This window comes from Protopterus annectens, chromosome 17.part0 (assembly GCF_019279795.1).
Source record: "Protopterus annectens isolate FY-2018-M chromosome 17.part0, PAN1.0, whole genome shotgun sequence".
Taxonomy (NCBI): Eukaryota; Metazoa; Chordata; order Ceratodontiformes; family Protopteridae; genus Protopterus; species Protopterus annectens.
Window position 1 is genome coordinate 573,431,226 of NC_056751.1, and position 17,875 is coordinate 573,449,100.

The 17,875-nt window shown below is 41.9% G+C and overlaps 1 protein-coding gene across 1 annotated transcript in view; it reads left to right on the top strand.

The window, feature by feature from the left end:
- LOC122791459 (cytosolic carboxypeptidase 2-like) overlaps positions 1–17,875 on the top strand; it is a 783,816-nt gene that overhangs the window by 152,374 nt on the left and 613,567 nt on the right. The window contains exon 3 of the mRNA XM_044059204.1: positions 17,677–17,740. Within this exon, the coding sequence (XP_043915139.1) occupies positions 17,677–17,740 (64 nt within the window). The remainder of the gene's footprint in view (positions 1–17,676; positions 17,741–17,875) is intronic.

Below are 17,875 nucleotides of genomic sequence, written 5' to 3' on the forward strand. Positions count from 1 at the left end.
AAAGGAGTGTTTCAAACTTCAAAATATTATCCCTTCACAAACTTACTTCTCTTCCCCCCTTTAATTTTTTAGTGATCCTAAATTTAAAGGATGCTTATCACATAATTTTAAAAGCTTCTTAAACTTTTCTGTGTCTGGAAAACACTTTCAGTTCTCTGCATTACCCTTTGGGTTATCCACCACTCCAAGGGTATTCACAAGATGTGTAGCTCCAATGTTAGCTTACTGCAGACTGCAAATGGCTGTCACTGGAACCTACTGCAGATTACAGATGGCTGTCACTGGAACCTGCTGCAGACTGCAGATGGCTATCACTGGAACCTACTGCAGACTGTAGATACCTATCACTGGAACCTACTGCAGACAGACTCCAGATGACTATCACTGGAACCTACTACAGATGACTATCACTGGAACCTGCTGCAGACTGCAAGATGGCAGCCACTGGAACCTACTGCAGATGGCAGCCACTGGAACCTACTGCAGATGGCAGCCACTGGAACCTACTGCAGATGGCTGCCACTGGAACCTGCTGCAGACTGCAGATGGCTGTCACTGGAACCTGCTGCAGACTGCAGATGGCTGTCACTGGAACCTGCTGCAGACTGCAGATGGCTATCACTTGAACCTGCTGCAAACGGCACACAGTATTCACATTTTTACCTATTTAGATGACTTGCGTATATTTGCAGTCTTTTTCAAAGTCTCTGGAATCTCTCACTTGGGAGAGAGATCTCCTTCTCAGACTGGAGTATAGACAAACATCCAAAAATGTTTGACTCCTTCCCACAAGATTGTTTTCCTGGGGTGCTACTAGTTTCCACAGTCCAAAGACCTTTTCTTCCACAGGAAAAAGGCAGATCTATATCTAGATCTTTTCTTGAGTATTTCCAGTCAGAGTAAAATTGGAGGGTCCATTGAACAAAAAGGACAGACCAAAAGACACAAATGTAAAAACGATGTTGACAGCAGTAAATGCTGGTAACTCTGCCAATACTCTATGGTCTTCAGGACCATTTCAAGTAGTTACAGACAACACCACAGTAATGTGGTACATAAACATATGGGGAACCAGTATTGTTAGCCTGGGATATAGCTTTTCAGCACAGTCTTGCTATATAGGTATCTCACATTCCATTGGAGTAACATTCTATGGCAGGCAAGCTGACTAGAACCAGGACAGACCCTTAGGCTCATAGGTTGGTACTAGGCTATTGGCCCTAGGACCTATACAAGCCTAGCCTTAACAATTCCCTGGTTATTTCTTCCCACACTATTTACTTCCCTGGTCCCCTGTCTAGCAGGGCAACTGGCGTGATCCCTGGGGTGAATTTCCTTTCTCCCATCCAGTCATCCAGGTTCCTTTTGAAGAGGGCCAAAGAGGTGCTCTGCTTGACAAGTATGGGGAGTCCCTAGGTCAGGAACCTATCCCTCCAGCATGTTTTGTTTATTGTGATAACGTTTAGATCCCTAGAGCGTGTGGCTCTGAGGGATTAGAATTTCTTTAAGTGTAGCATGCCCAACAGCACTGAGTTTGACATGGCCTTGTATGTTAAGCAGAGATTGCCTCAGAGTAGACGATATGTGACAGAGTATAGCTGGAGTTTTTTAAGGCAGTCAGCATAAGGCATCTGCTTTAGGCCTGTGATTTTTTTAGTGAGGTATTTCTGCGGCCTTTCCAGTTGTTGCAGATGTCTTGAGAGGTACATACCAAATGGGGCGTTGTATTCTATAATGGGTCTAGTGAGGGATGAGTACAGTGGAACAATGATCTCCTTTTTACTGGATGAAAAGCCCTTAGTGATAAGGTGTGCCACATAGAAGGATTTCCTGACTGTTGTGGCAATGTGGTTATTGAAGGTGAGACCACTTTCCACCTCTGTCCCTAAGTCTCTTAGTACACTTTCGGTGGTAATTCATGGGTACATGTTTTTTCACAAAGGGGATAACTATACATTTCTTGGCATTGAGCTTGAGCCTGTGGCTCTGGCACCAAGCATCTGTTTCTGTAAGGCCCTATTGTGGAGTATCGACATCATTTGGGGATTCAGTAATGGCTCCCAGTTTGCAGGCATCTGCGAACTTTGTTAGCCAGAGTCCCTTAGTGTTGGCCTGTACTTCAGAGAAATAGATGCCAAACAAGAGAGGTCCCAGGACTGAACCCTGAGGTACTCCACTTGTCACTTGTCTGGAGTTGGATTTGGAATCAGCTACTTTTACAGTGTGGGTGCTGTCAGTAAGCCAGTTGGCAACCCATCGAGTGACGTAGGGATTAATGCCCAGCTTAGTAAGTGTATCTATGATTCCAGAATGGGGGATGGTGTCAAAGGCCTTGGCAAGGTCCAGGTAGGCTGTGTGGACTGCCTTACCTTCGTCCACCGCTCTGGAGACTGTTTCGAAGAAGTCAGTCAGGTTCAGGAGATAAGATCGTCCCTTCACGAACCCAAACTGGGTGGGGTCCAGTGTTTTGAGGTTGCCAATGTCTTTGTTTATAAGTTCCATGATAATACGTTCCATGGCCTTGCAGATCAGGCTCGTCCGACTGATGGGGCAGTAGTTCCCGGGATCCAAGGTGGATCCCCCCTTGTGGAGTGGGATAACTGTAGCTGTGCGCCACTCAGTAGGCATGAAGCCTGAGGTCATGGTATGATTAAACATGACACTTGGGTGAGGTGCCAGTTCATTTTGTATTTCATGTAGTACACAGCCCGGGATGTCATCTGGTCCCATGGATGCTGTATTCTTAGCTTTGGAGAGTGCATTTTTTTACCTGTGTGGCCATTATTACCGGAATTTGGCAATCTTCCAGTATTGAGATGGGCCATTTAGGGAGTGAGAGGGTGGTGAAGTTGGCACTGAATCAGTCTGCCAGGATATTGACAATATCCTTGGGATTAGTATATTTAATGCCATTCTGTTGTAGCTCAAAGCAGATCTGAGCATTGCCATTTAGATTCTTGACGTAGTTATAGAATGCCTTGTGGTTTTCTTTGGAATCTTTGGCAATTTTATTTTCGTAACTAGCTTTGGAGGATTTTATGAGGGATCTCAGTTTCTTACTGAGGCTGTTAAGGGAGTTTTTTGCATCCTGGGATTTTCCTCTTTTCTGCAACAGTTTCTTCCTTTTGTTGCAAAGTTTGTTTATGGCAGGCGACCACCAGATTGGCTTCCTTTTTTTGGAGGAGAGCATCTTAGTTCTAATTGGGATGGCACGATTCATGCATGAGTGGATGTGCTCATACAATGCCTTAGTGTTTCCTTACTGGGGGTGGGATGTGGATGTTAAGGGTGATTAGCTTATGGTCTGACCTGACCAACGAGGGGGTGTCCACAGGTGTGGAGCATCGATTTCCCATGTTGGTAATGACCAGGTCTAGGATATTGGAGCCCCTGGTGGAACTATGGATTAGTTGATCCAGGACATTGGAATTTATGAATTCCAAGAACTGTTGGGCAAAGATGTTGGTACACGAGGAGTTTTCCCAGTTAATGGTAGGGTAGTTGAAATCACCCAGTATTAGGGTGAAGGGTTGTATAGTAATATTTTCCAGTATGTTTAGAAAAGTGTAGTGAGAATCCTTGGGGCATGGTGGGGGATCTGTAGCAAGCTACAGTTTGGATTGCAGTCTTACCTAGTGTTAGTTGCACCTGGAGAATTTCAGACGCATTGTGTTGGGCAACTAACCTGGTGGTGTGAATATCCTTGGTGAATATGGACACTCCTCCACCTTTACTGTTTTGATCCCTTATTAAGGGAAACTGAATCAAGGGGTCTTCCAGCAGTAGATCCAGATCTGTTAACCTCCATTCACAACAATCAACTGCCAAAATTCTACTCCTGAACTCCATGCAGGAAGGCCTGGAAAACGGATGCATTTTTTCCTTGCTCAAGAATGTTCATGTATGTTTTTCTACCCTTTCTCCTGATATCCAGGATCATTCCGAAGATTCAGAAGGACTCTCCAAAGATCATTGTAGTGACTCCTTTCTGGCTCAGGCAACAGTGATTCTCCCTTCTCCTGGAAATGGCCAAGGGCAATTAAAAGAAGCTTACTCATAAGCTGGACCTACTCCTGCAGGACAGGGAAGGCTTGATAAACCAGAACTCAAAGTAAGTTCAACTCACTGCCTGTACAATAGAGTTTTAACAATTTTTAGGTAGCTTTTTTGAGGATGTGCAGCAGGCATTAAAGAAGGCAAAGAAATCTGCTACTTAGGAAATCCTATATTAGCAAATGCAAAAGATGTTCTAGTTGGTGCCAAGACAAGAATCAAGCTCTTTTTAAGGCTGATATTTCTCTGGTTCTACAATAGTTGTGTGAGTTATGGCCCTGTGGCCTTTCTTGCTCCTCTGTCAGGTTAGTCTTGATCATATAGATCCATGTCTGCTCATGGATCTCCACTTGCGGTGCATTGCCATTTTAAAATGTTTTTAAAAGGGGTGTTATGCACCAGACCTCCTAGAAAACAGGTGGCTCTTTGGGATTTCAACCTTGGTTTGGAAAAATTAACTCTTGCTCTATTTAAACCAGCTTGTCAAGTTGATTTGAGGTTCTTAACATGGAAAACTGGTTTGCTGATTGCTTTGACTTCTACAGGATGAGTAGCTAAGTGGCAGTACCTCTCAACTGTACAGATTTTTCCCTCATAGTTTTGGTGTGTTCCCCCTAAAAATCTGTATTTTTCTGGCAAATAGCTGAGGATTGAAGTCATTAAATAATGACAAATATTTAGACTCCACATCCTTCAGAAAATTCATGCTCATGTTAATGAAAAACCTATTAGACTCCACATCCTTCAGAAAAGTCATGCTCATGTTAATGAAAAACCTATTATTCTATCAACTTTCTAAGTTTGTAAGAGCAATATTTTAAAATTTGTTCCTATTTGTCCCCCCATCATTTTAGGCTTTGTACAGATTTTTTGCTCTAAGAGGTTGAGAGGTATGTTTATGGTGGGTCAACCTTGTCTCATTTTACAGAAAGAAAGGGTTTCCTTAAGAACTAATTCTTCTTTTATACATAAAGTGGTATCCCAGTTTACTTTGAGCCAAACTATACATCTCTCTGTCTTCTTTCCATAACCTAAAAAGGAGGAGGAAAGGATGCCCTAATCTCTGGATGTCTATAGACAACTCGTATACTATCTCAGTGGAGCTAAAATGTTCAGAAACTCTGATCAGTAATTCTTTTCCTAGGTTCATAGGTGTGTATTAGGCTAATGGCCCTAGATCCTATACAAGCCTAGCCCAATAAATTCCCTGGCATAATGCCGCCCTAAGTTAGTTCCCAGTGCCCTTGTAAAGCAAGGCCACTGAGGTGATCCCCGGGGAGACTGCCACCCGAAGTTAGTTTCCTGTGCCCCTGTCAAGCAGGGCCACTGATGTGATACCCAGGGTGAACTTCCAATTGCCCATCCACTCATCAAGATGTCTCTTGAAAAGGGCCAGTGAAGTGCTCTGCTTGACATGAATGGGGAGTTTGTTCCAGAGTATGGGAAGTCGCTGGGTTAGGAACCTGTCCCTCCAGCATGTTCTGTTTATCGTGGTAATAAGGTTTAGGTCCCTTGAGCATGTGGAGCAGAGGGATTGAGATTTCTTTAGGTGGAGCATATCTAGCAGCTCTGGGTCAGACATGGCCTTGTAGGTCAAGCAGAGATCACCTCTAAGTAGCCGATATGAGACCTAGTATAGCTGGAGTTTTTTGAGTCTGTCCGTCTTTGGCATATGTCAGAGGAATAAGATCCTCTTAGTTAGGTATTTTTGTGGCCGTTTCAGTTGTTGTAGGTGTCTAGTGAAATACATACCAAATGGAGCGTTATATTCGATAATAGGTCTAATGAGGGATAAGTAAAGAGGGACTATGACCTCTTTCTTTCTGGATGGGAAACCTTTTGTGATAAGATGTGGTTATCAAAGGAGAGGTTGCTCTCAACCTGTGTCCCCAGGTCTTTTATCACACCTTTGGTGTTTAGTGGATTGCCATCTATGTGGTAGTTCATGGGCACCAAATTTTTCCCAAAGGGAATGACTATGCACTATTTGGCATTGAGCTTGAGGCTATGGTTCTTGCCCGAGTCATTGATCTCAGTGAGGCCTTGTTGTAGAATGTCTGCATCCATAGGAGAATCTATAATTGCTCCCAATTTGCAGTCATCTGTGAACCTGGTTAACCAGAGTCCATTTGTGTGGCTTGGACTTCTTAGAAGTAGATGCCAAACAGGAGAGGACCCAGGACCGATCCCTGTGGAATGCCACTTTTAACTGGTCGGTAGTCAGATTTAGAATCCGGTATTTTTACAGTGTGGGTTCTATCAGTGAGCCAGTTGGCTACCCATCTCATGACATAAGGGTTTATGCCTAGTTCAGTGAGTCCATCTATGATTCCTGAGTGAGGGATGGTGTCGAAGGCCTTGGTAAAATCCAAGTAGGCTGTGTGCACTACCTTGCCCTCATCCACGGCTCTGGTGACAGACTCAAAGAAATCTGTCAGGTTGAGCAGGCATGATCTGCCTTTCACAAACACAAACTGCGTGGGGTCCAGAGTTTGGAGATTCCCTATGTCCCTGTTGATAAGGTCCATGATGATAAACTCCATGGCTTTACATATCAGACTAGTCAGGCTAATGGGATGGTAGTTCCCAGGATCTGTGGTTGCTCCCCCTTTGTGGAGTGGGATGACTGTAGCAGTGCACCATTCAGCATGAACAAAGCCTGAGTTTAGGCTGTGATTAAACATAGTACTCAGGTGTGGTGCCAGTTCATTTTGTAGTTCATGTAGGACACAGCCCGGGATATTGTCAGTTCCCATGGAGGCTGTATTCTTGGTTTTGGACAGTGCATTTTTTACCTATGTAGCGATGATGATAGGTACCTGGCATTCTTCAGGTATTGAGATGGGCCCTTTGGGGGGGTGAAAGGGAGGTAAAGTTCACGTTGAACCTGTCGGCCAATATGTTGGCAATATCAGTCAGTTCTGTATATGTATTGCCATTGTGATAATAGCTCAGAACCGATCTGAGACTTGCCATGTAGATTATTGACATAGCTATAGAATGCCTTGTGGTTGTCTTTAGAATCTGCAGCAATTTTGTTTTCGTAATGGGCTTTAGATGATTTGATAAGAGAGCTCAGTTTTTTGCTAAGGCTAACAAGAGAGTTTTTCCTGTCTTGGGATTTCACTCTTTTCTGCAATCGTTTTTTTCTTCTGTTGTAGAGTTTGTTAATGGTAGGGGTCCACCAGATTGGCTTCCTTTTTTGGAGGAGAGCATCTTGGTTGTGTTTGGTATGGCCCATTCCATGCACATGTGTGTGTGCTCATACAGTGCATTGGTGTATGATTCATCAGTCATACACCTGTTTTCCATTTGCGTGGGCATCGTGAAGTTGGCCACCTCTGTTTTTAGAAGCCCAAAGTTGGCTTTGGAGAAGTTTTTTATGATGGATTCCTTTAATGGAGGTCTGAGTGGGATGTGGATGTCCATGGTGATAAGCTTGTGGTCAGATCTGACCAGGGAGGAATTGATTTCAGGTGTAGAGCATTGGTCAGCCATGTTGATAATGACCAGGTCAAGGATGTTTCTACCCCTGGTGGGGGTAAGTATGAGTTGGTCTAGGGCATTGGAATTAATGAATTCCAAAAAATGTTGAGCTAGTGAGTTGGTACTTGAGTAATTTTCCCATTTAATGGAGGGGTAGTTAAAGTCTCCCAGTATAAGGGTATTGGGCTGTACCTTAATATTTTCCAGTGTGTTTGGAAATGTGGAGTGGGGCTCTTGGGACATGGTGGGGGATCTATAGCAGGCTACAACCTGGACTGCAGTTTTACCCAGTGTTAGCTGTACCTGAAGTATCTCAGATGCGTTATGTTGGGCTATTTGTCTGGAGGTGCGCATATCTTTTATGAATATGGAGACACCTCCACCTTTAGTGCTTCAGTCCGGATTAGGGGGCTGAAAGATGTGGTAAGAATTGTAGCCTGGTAAAGCTGAGGTACTTTCCTGAGCCTTAAACCAGGTCTCGGTCGCTGCACACGTTGATGTTTTCCATTTTTAGGAGTGCTTTGAGTGAGTACATTTTGAGATTTAGGCTTCTAACATTGAATAGCATAACCCTCAGATTTTGTTTGCTTGTGACTCTTACGGAGGTAATTTTGTCTTCAGGACATTGCCTAAAAAAGGCACTATAGGGGCAGCAAGACCTTTGGCCAGTATCCAGATTTTCAGGGGTGACAGGTGCAGGCCATCTCTGGCAAAGCATCAAGGTCTGTCGAGCATGTCATCCCAGGCAGACAGATACCAGATCCCCTTAAAATGACACCAGAAACTTAGCCAATTGTTAAAGTCAATAATTTTTTGTTTGTACTGTAGTATCATTCTGGATGATGGTAGAATGGTACGTAGAGCCAGGGTCATACCTGCCTGGGCTGCAAGATCGTAGAGCTCCTCTATGTCTCTTTTCATGTAGTCCAGGGAGGTATGTCCCAGGTCGTTCACACCAACATAGACAATGACTGAGTCATATTTGTACTTGTTGTGGAGCAGCCTGAGTGTGTGCGTTATGTGGTGGATCCTGGCAACAGACTGGCAGCTGACCTTGACTTTCCCCTTATTTAGCCTGGTGAGTGGGACATCAGTATGCTGTACTATTGTCACCTATGACTAATGTATTGGGTAAGTTGTTTTGCCTTAGAAGCTTTGGTTGTGTATCACACTGTTTGTGTAAACTATGTGTTACATGGTTTGTGCTGGGATGTGGTAGTTTGCGTTTCTGTCTCGGAGGTCTCTGTTGTTTGGGCAGATTTTTTGAGAGCCTGAGCAAAGGTAGGTGTGTGTTTTTGTGTTTCTATGTGAGGGCTGAGGTGGTGCATGTACTGGTGGGCTATGTATCGAATGTGGTGTTGTGCAGGTGTTGACCTTCTCCTCCTGACAGGCTGGTACAATCTTGGCTGGAGAGTACTTGGCTGTCAGTTTGGCTATATATGAGCATCTCTCACAGGTCATAGTGTTGTGGGGTAGGAGGAGGGGGTTGTCTGTGTACATGAGGCAATTGCTACATTGTCTCAGGATGTCCAGGTTCACCAGGTTGATACGAGAAAGAACAGGGAACTGACCTTTAGACATGCCTGGTTTAATGCCCTATATAATTAGGTACTGAGGCTGATATGTTATTCTCCTTTGTGGAGAGTTTTACTGCTGGTAGCAGTGTATATGCTACAGTAAATGCTGCAGTTATTTTTCTGAGCAAGTTTAGGTTTGTGTCTTTCGACTTTTCCCGGTTAGGGGTCGCCACAGCGGAACTCCGGTCCGCTAATGATTGGCAGTTGATTTTTACGTACCGGCTTGCCAGGCCTGACGCACAACCTTCAACGAAGGTACGCCCATTCATGCATGTCTCCACGCAGAAGACGCTCTAGCTGAGAATCAAACCAGACAGCGTCTTACTGTGAGGCGACAACGCTACCGCAGCACCACCACAAGTGCTAATCTTAAATCAACTAGTTTGAGTGCAGAAGTGTGAAACCTAGCAAGATCTAAGGGAAAATTTGAAGAGCAGACTTTCTGGCTCTGGTAATAATTTACCCTAGCTTAGAGGCGCTGCACAATGCGCAAACAGAGTTTTTTTAAATCAGAAAGTTAAAAGGGATAGAAAGCAGTCCAAAACGGCCAATTAGATACAATTTCTGAGCTGGAAACCACTCCTCAAGTGCTAGATAGGCTGTTCAGTGCTTACAACTCTCACTGATGAGCAGAAAGACTCCCCTCTACCACAGAAGGCCTGGACAGCTCAGAAACTCAAAATACAGTCCTGGAATTGGCAAATCTGAAATCCGGACTACTCTAGCTAGAGAAAATGGTGGGAAACGAGCAGAGAGGAATTTTATTTTTTTTTTTGAGAAAACAGTCAGGAAAACAAATAAAACAGTAATAAACACACTTTTAAAGCACAAAAAGATTAGCACACTGAGTGTGTAGCCTACAACAGTAAATAACTTAAAAATGACAAAGTGCAGTAAACAATTTAAATGCAAAAATATAGTAACAGTGACTGCATAAGCTGAAAACGGATATTTTAAAGTGCGGAAAGCAAAATATAGGCAAAAAAGCAAATGGAGGTACTTGTGCTCAATCAAAGTATCTCTTTTTCCTTTCTGATGCTGTAGTAGTTTGCAGGATGCCCAGATAGGATCCGCAGAGCTAAAACAAGTGCAAATCCATGCAAACACGGGTTTTTAAGCCAGAAAGTTAAAAGGGATAGAAAGCAGCCCAAAACAACCAATTGGATACAATTTCTGAGCTGGAAACCATTCCTCATGCATTAGATAGGCTGTTCAGTGCTTACCACTCCCACTGATAAGCAGAAAGACTTCCCTCCTACCACAGAAGGCCTGGACAGCTCAGAAACTCAAAATACAGTCCTGGAATCAGCAAATCCGAAATCTGGACTATTCTAGCTAGAGAAACTGAATGTAAGGAAAAAGGGCAACCTATTTCCAATTGGTTGTTTCATGCTGTTACCTTATGTTATGCCCACCACAATAAGGCAATTCCAGGCAAGGTTCAGGCTCACTGTACCAGGGCCTTTGCTTCAACTGTGGCTTTTTAGAAAGAGTTGGATTCTAGAAGTATTCTAGAAGCAGTAACTTGGTTCACTATTCATACCTTTACAAAGCACTACAAATTAGATTTCCTTTTCCAGGTCTAGAGCAGGATTTGCTAGAACTGTTCTCCAGGGGTTCCCGGGCTTTCATCCTTCCTCTTCCCTCTTAGTATAAGCTGTGGTCATGTACCCATATAGCTAAGGCTACAGCAGCAATGATCCATATAATGAACATAGTACAGTTGTGTAAGTAAACATACCATAACAGTATATGTTCTAATGGTCACTGCTACTCCTGCCCTTCATCCCCATTATATTTCCATGTTTTTTGCTAGGTTGAGGTCTTTCAGTTTTCTTTTCCTAACACTGACCTTTCAGGGTTCTAGCATCCATGTCTTAGTTGGCATGAAAGCTCTGAAAGACTTGGCACCCAAATCACAATTTTTATTCGGCTCTTCTTGCGCTAGTAACAGATTGGGTACATAGAAGATACCTTTAAGTTTTTAAAGTTGGCCACCTGTTATATCCTCAGTAGGCTATAACCCATATAGCTAAGGCTACTGCAACAGTGGTCATTCAAATATCTGCTGTTATAGTAAGCAACACATCTGTGCTTTCAGGGTTATGAATTTCTATAGGTATATACCTTTTAAGTATGGTTTTCAAAGAGTAGTAAATTATTGAAAAAAATAGAGGGGAAAATTAAGGCTTCTTACTTCTGTCTAAATCAAACCAGTAATCTTACAAGAATGACTTTGTTTTCTAGGAACTGACATTGTGATAAAGAACAAATGTGCATTATTCCTGTATCAGAAGAGAAGGTGTTAAGATGAGGATGGAATGGTATATCTAGTAAAGTGAAGGAAACAAATGTACAGACAGCTGATGGCAAGCCTACCAGGTTGTATAAGCTTCAATTTTGCTTGCAGGGGAAGAAAGAAGTATGATGATGTAGGAGAAGAAGGATCACAGTGGTAGCACTCTGGCTTCTCAGCAAGGTAATTCTGTGAGGCATCCTACAGTGGGCAGCTCGGGTGTTGCTTGTAAGCACCTTGCAAATAATTTGGGCTCTGCTAACAACACACTAATCCTTAGGATCCTGACTAACATAAGCTTTACATAGTGTCCTGTTAATTTGTTGTTAAGCTGTCTCAAGAATAAGGCATTTAAAGGTTAAAGTCAATAAGATTATAATCAGCAGCATGGTGCCGAGGAATTATGCCCTGACAACCCAAGTTTGAGTACCATTTTCGGATGACAGATAACCCTCTGCAGGTGGTGAGAGTGAGTAGCTATGATGCCCCACTTTCCCAACACAGTGGGAATGTTGTGAGGAATGTATCTAGGTTTGGGAAAGCAGAATAAACCTGTCATAGGCCAGTAAGGTTTGCTCTTATTTGTGCTGAACTCTGCATGGTTTAGCTTCCCAGGCAGTGTAAAGTACTTTGGTCGGTGAAGAGAAGAAAAGTGTTAAGAATACATTCCCATGGAATATCAGTGTAGCAGGCATTATGCAATACCTGTTAATAAAGAGGAGGCATAGGACCTAAAAGGAAAAAACACCACCACCATGGATGATAGGTAGCCATTCCTCAGCCCTTACTTCTGTAATGCATAAAGCTGTGTACTGAAGCTGTGTACTGTTTTCAGGTTTAGTTACCCATTAGATTAACATGCATGTAGAGTGTCCTGTGGCTCTTCCTGCTTTGCAGTTAATTGCTGTGTTAATAGAGTGGGCACTTCCAAATCCTGGATCTGTGTGCCTGTATTTTGCCGTCAAGTCTGAGGTCTAGGGTAACACTGACAGTCCCAGTTGTTATGTAATATTAGATTGACATCGAGTAGAAATCACAGGCAAAATGTAGAGACCAGATGGGCAACGCAAAGTAAATATTCAACTTTAACGCACATCCTTTACATTCACTGCCCAGAATACCATCAACAGATTTTAATTAATGTATGAAACTGCCCGGCTATTATTTCCTTACCACTAGACCACCAGCAAATTCAAAAAGTTGAATCCGAGCGTGCAGAAAGAGAAAAAAACACTAATAAAAAAATGATAAAACAATACAGTTGAAGAAACAGTATAGGAAATGCTACCAGACTGGCAAGGCAATTTAAGCTTGATAAAACAAGCAGTTATTTTGATAACATAAGCAGCAAATTGGACAAAAAAGCTACAGCTTAGCAAACAAAGGAGAAATGGAGAAATGGTCCAAATAATTGTGACCCCCTACTAACAGCAGGATATGTCTGGTAAAGAGTAGAGTGAAGAAACACCAAATTCACAAAACAAAATTTTTGTGCAGGTAATTTTAAGATTGAACTTGGTAGGTTAGAAAATAGAATGATTCTTGGGTACCATACATTATACCCCAGGGGAATGAACTTAGATAGTGGCATTATAGTGTGAATGTTTGGTGTAGCATTTGGTTAAGTATTTTGATTAAGCATATTCATAAATTTACATGAATTCATATGTATTTAAATATATTATATATTTATGTTTTCATACAGTTCAGCATTTAACATTTAGTAATAGTATGCAATTAGTATTTTGTATTTATAAATTTGATATGTTGATAAATTGTATTTATTCTAATTGTTGGCATTATAAGGGTTAATGATGTAATAATTTAATAAATTAATTGATGAGTATACAAATAGGATGTTTTTATATGGTTATTTGTTCCATTGAAGGCGAATTGCCGAGGTACCAGGACGGATGTATTAAATGGAAAACTTTTTTCATCTTATTGCTTGACTCCTTTCGTTTTGTGAATTTGGTGTTTCTTCAGTTTATGGTGGCTGTATCTAGTGTTTTTTGTCATGGTAAAGAGTAGAGGAAAGAACAGTTCAATAGAGGAACAGATCAACTAGTTAAGAGACAGAACAACATAAAAAGGTAGTGTAGTGGGTAGTATCCTTTATAACTGTGTACCATTCAGACAGGTGTATCACCAGTATCATTTTTTGGCCCACATTTTCCAGTTTTATTAGTGCAGTCCCTAATGTTATTCCTAGTATAAAGAGTGCTGTATGGCCATGATATGGTACTCTGCAGTACATCACTGCAGTGGAAGAAGTATGGCACAGTTTACAATGGGACTCCTCTCTTATTACGGAGAGCAGGCTACTGAAGACAAACCACAAGGATCAAGTATGGGCATTTCAGGATTCACGACTTAAGAACCCATCAGGACTGACATGCTTCACACTTCATCATTCAGAGTGCTGGTGGCATGGATGACTTTAGAAGATGTGTTTAAAGCAAGGTATCCAGTGTCCTGACTGTAACATGGTAGATTTCATTAGTGCTGAAGCATGCCAGACTGTTAGCAAAGATTTTTTCCCATATATAGTGTACGGCCTTCTATTAGTGCCATCTTCCTCATTCACCAGCTACACTTGCCTTCAAGTGCTGATGAATAAAACCTGCCTTTTCTTGGATGTATAGGTAGTGTGCTTTTTTTAATAAAGTTACACAAGGTAGTTTAATTGAAATCTTTGTCTGGTAGAATTAAGTGTCTGAACTCCCTCACTATCTCAACAGGTGCGTCCTTACCTCTTGATGTTCATGGATGATCCAGTTTGTCTTCAGACAAGCCATTTAGTAAAGCTAAACAGTAAGGTGTTTGAATGTTTGACGAGTTAGTTGATCATTCTTCAAAGGACTATCTGCAGTGGGTGGAACACTTCACTGCATCCTTCTTGTATCTTGATGTGTTGATGTGCATAGAAATCTGACCTCCTAAATGTAGGGTGCTCAATTCCTCTGCCACACGTGGCTTTCCCTTTGATGGGATGTAATCCTGAGTAGCTAAGAGCTATACGGTCATCACATTGTAGCAGTACACATTTGTAGCAGGACTACCATATGCCAGTGATGCAAATCAAGAACAGGCTAATGATAAATCACAGAGGTGTGTCAGTGCAGAGGTAGCAGGCATGTGATCTCGTATTTCATTATAACGGTTTACTATTAAAATGAAGAAGGATGGTTCAGCGAATACAGGAATGTCGACTGTCAGATGACTGATTCCCGTATTGCCAGTAATGTCGAATGTCAGATGACTGATTCCTGTATTGCCAACCATCATGTCTGCGACCATCTGTTACAGCGAATGCTACTGAGCATTTGCATAGAAGTGGTCCTAACAGTTACTTTATGGATTATATGCGAGCAGAGCTTGAAGGTTATGTGAACAGGACGTTGGCGTAATAAAGAACTGCAGTAAGGTAGGGTGTTTGTGTGTGTGTGTGTGTGTGTGTGTGTGTGTGTGTGTGTGAAAATGCCCCCCCCCCCCCATTCACTATACCTGGTGGCTAGAGGTACTCAGGGTCAAACCCTGTACCTTCATTACAGGGTAAAAAAAGCCTAAAGTCCCTAGCCGCCACCACTTGTGAGCTTTGCCTAGGTTGTGCTAAGAGGTGAGAGCTATAGTGAGAACTGAATTTGTATTCCCCCAGGTATTTTCTTCTAAGAGTTGAGAGCTGTAGTGAGAACTGAATTTGTATTCCCCAGGTTTTTTCTGCTAAGAGTTGAGAGCTATAGTAAGAACTGAATTTGTATTCCCCCAGGTTTTTTGTGCTAAGAGTTGAGAGCTATAGTGAGAGCTAAATTTGTATTCCCCCATTATTGGCATTTTGTCCAGGTTTTTTGTGCTAAGAGGTTGAGAGCTGTGGTGAGAAGTGAGAAATGAATTCACTAAATGATAGCCAGTAAGTCTCAGTCTTCCTGTTTTTTCAGGAAGCTGCTGATTTAGCATAGTGGTATGTTACTCTGACTGTAGTGCATAGGGTCCTGGGTTCAAGGCTTACTAGTGAAATGCATGGTGGTAACACAACATTTTATTCTAGCAACTTTACAAAATTATACAAGCAGTGTTTAAAATGTGTCCCTGGTTTTTGACCCTTTGCTCCCCCCCCCCAAAAAAAAATGAAATTGAAAATGTGTGAGGAGCTGTACAAGATGCCTATGGCTTGCACTGCTGTCATTCTGTTTATAGTGTGGGTGTGGAAGTAAACTTTTATGATGGAAATGTTCTGAATTGGGCAGTTTTGGCATTATTGGTTCATGCATTTTGTTTCATTGCCTACAGTACAGTCTACTGGAAAAATGTTTAAACAATAAATTTAAAATGCACTCTGTCTAACAAGTGTGCTGTATTATACAAGGAATATAATTTAATAAAGTCAGGAAGGTGCAGCAAAGAAAAGATGTACGTTTCTTGATTTGTGTGAAAGGGGCCAATGATTTGAAAACAACCCAAAGGTAATCTTTATCCACCACTGGCCAGATGCATTTTCTTTGGATGTGGTGTGGGTTTCAATGCTGTTTCAATGAATGTAAGTTTCAAGGGAAGACAAGTTTTAATGCCAAGTCTATTTTCATTGTGAGACAGTATTGCTTTTACCAGATGTCTGTTAGTGTTTGTACATTGTTGTGCTGTAAAAATAAAATCCAAATAATCATTGTAGAAGTATAACAGTATGCACACATTACTGTTTATGATAAATGGGGTGAAATAGCCAGGTAATGGGACATCAGAGTGGCTGCAGGGGGACTCTGTTGCCTGTTCTTCAGTTTGCGTTTGAAAGTTGGTATCCCACAATTCCATTGGAGTGGGTAGGGTTACATAATTATGTATGCAAATCAGATGTTAATCAGCATACAGATTTGTACCTATTTTTCATGGGCCGTGTCCAGATTTTTGATGTTTTTATGTTGAGAGGTATGAGTGAGATCTCTGAGTTGGAATATAGAAGATGCAAGTGGGGGTGCAGGGGGGCTTGCCCCCCTGCAAAAATGTGATTAGAGCACCATGCAGTACTGACCTGGTACGTTAGTACTGCTAAAAAGGTGGCAGGTAACTGGAAGGAAATGTAAGTTGAGGATTTGCTGTATTGCTTAAAAACATTTTAGGATTTGCAATCTTTGCACTGGTTTCGAGCCAATGTCTTTTGTGACATTTTGACCTAATTAATATTCTGCACATCACTCGTGTAAACTGCTGTTTTGATATCTTTACATTTTTAACTTCGAACCTATGATAGTAAACCCATTATAACACTGTCCATTTTCTAGAAAGCACATAGACATTAAACCCAGTATATGATGCATTGTGCACCTTTACTAGTCTTTTCCCAGCATAGGGAGTCTTCTGTAAGAGCTCCTTGTCAGCCATACTTTGTCTGACTAGCATTGTCTTTGTGACACAGAGGAATAAAGCTCTGACCATGACCCAGATAATTCCAGAGTATGTACTGAAATAGGCACTGGAGAAGCTGACATGGGAGGTTAGCAGTGAGCTGCTAACATCACGTCACTCATTTTGTGTGGAGGGAGGTTGTTTGAGACACAGTTCTGCCAGCACTCAGTGAAGGTTAAAGGATGCCAGCAGGTACTAGATGGTCCAAGAATATGCATCTGGCTATGCAGTAGCCCTCAGTAGACAATACAGAAGCACACTATTCCAAGAGATGGTTAGCAAACCCACTGTCAAAAACTTGTGTGCATCAGATGTGAGGGATTAGGAAATTTTTTTTTTGTTTTACTTATTTATTTTTATTTGTATTTTATATTTGATAATGGAGTAGAGCACTGATCCATGTGAACTTTTTTCAGCCTCAGCCCAGGAACACTGGCTGGTTAAGAAACCTGCTCGGAGTCATGCAGTAGGCAAATGGACGCTGGAGTTAAATCCCTGCAGGCATAAAGCCATTTCTCATTCATAAGGCACAAACCCCATTCATTTATCATGTCACAATATACTTAAATATTTAGTTGTTTTTGGAGAACAGCAAGGTGCTTTGTTGCAAGCAATTAGCTAAAGTTAAAAGAGAATGCCTCTAAATGTCTGTCAATTAAACTAATTGCGCATAATGAAATAGCTTGTAATTTACAGCTTTTCCACTTATTCTATGCATTTCCTTATTGTGGAATACTAATAAATGTGCCTGTGTGTTGGCTGCCATGTGGAAGTAAGCAAACTTTAATTCAGACAGTGTTAAGATGATGGTAAAGATGACCTGATGATTTGATTCAAGAATGTGCTGTTTTGTTTTTATGGCAGCCACCCAGTGATGCATATGATGTGTTCATGCAACAGCACTTGCAGCACTATGGATTCTTCTCAGGTAAGGTCAGACTAATAATCTTGTCATTGAAATGTTGGTATGCATTAAGACCAGGGCGGCGTGTGTGGTATGATACTATTGCACACCCAGGCCTAAGCCTTATAGGCCATGGTCATGTGGTAATATCGGTACCAT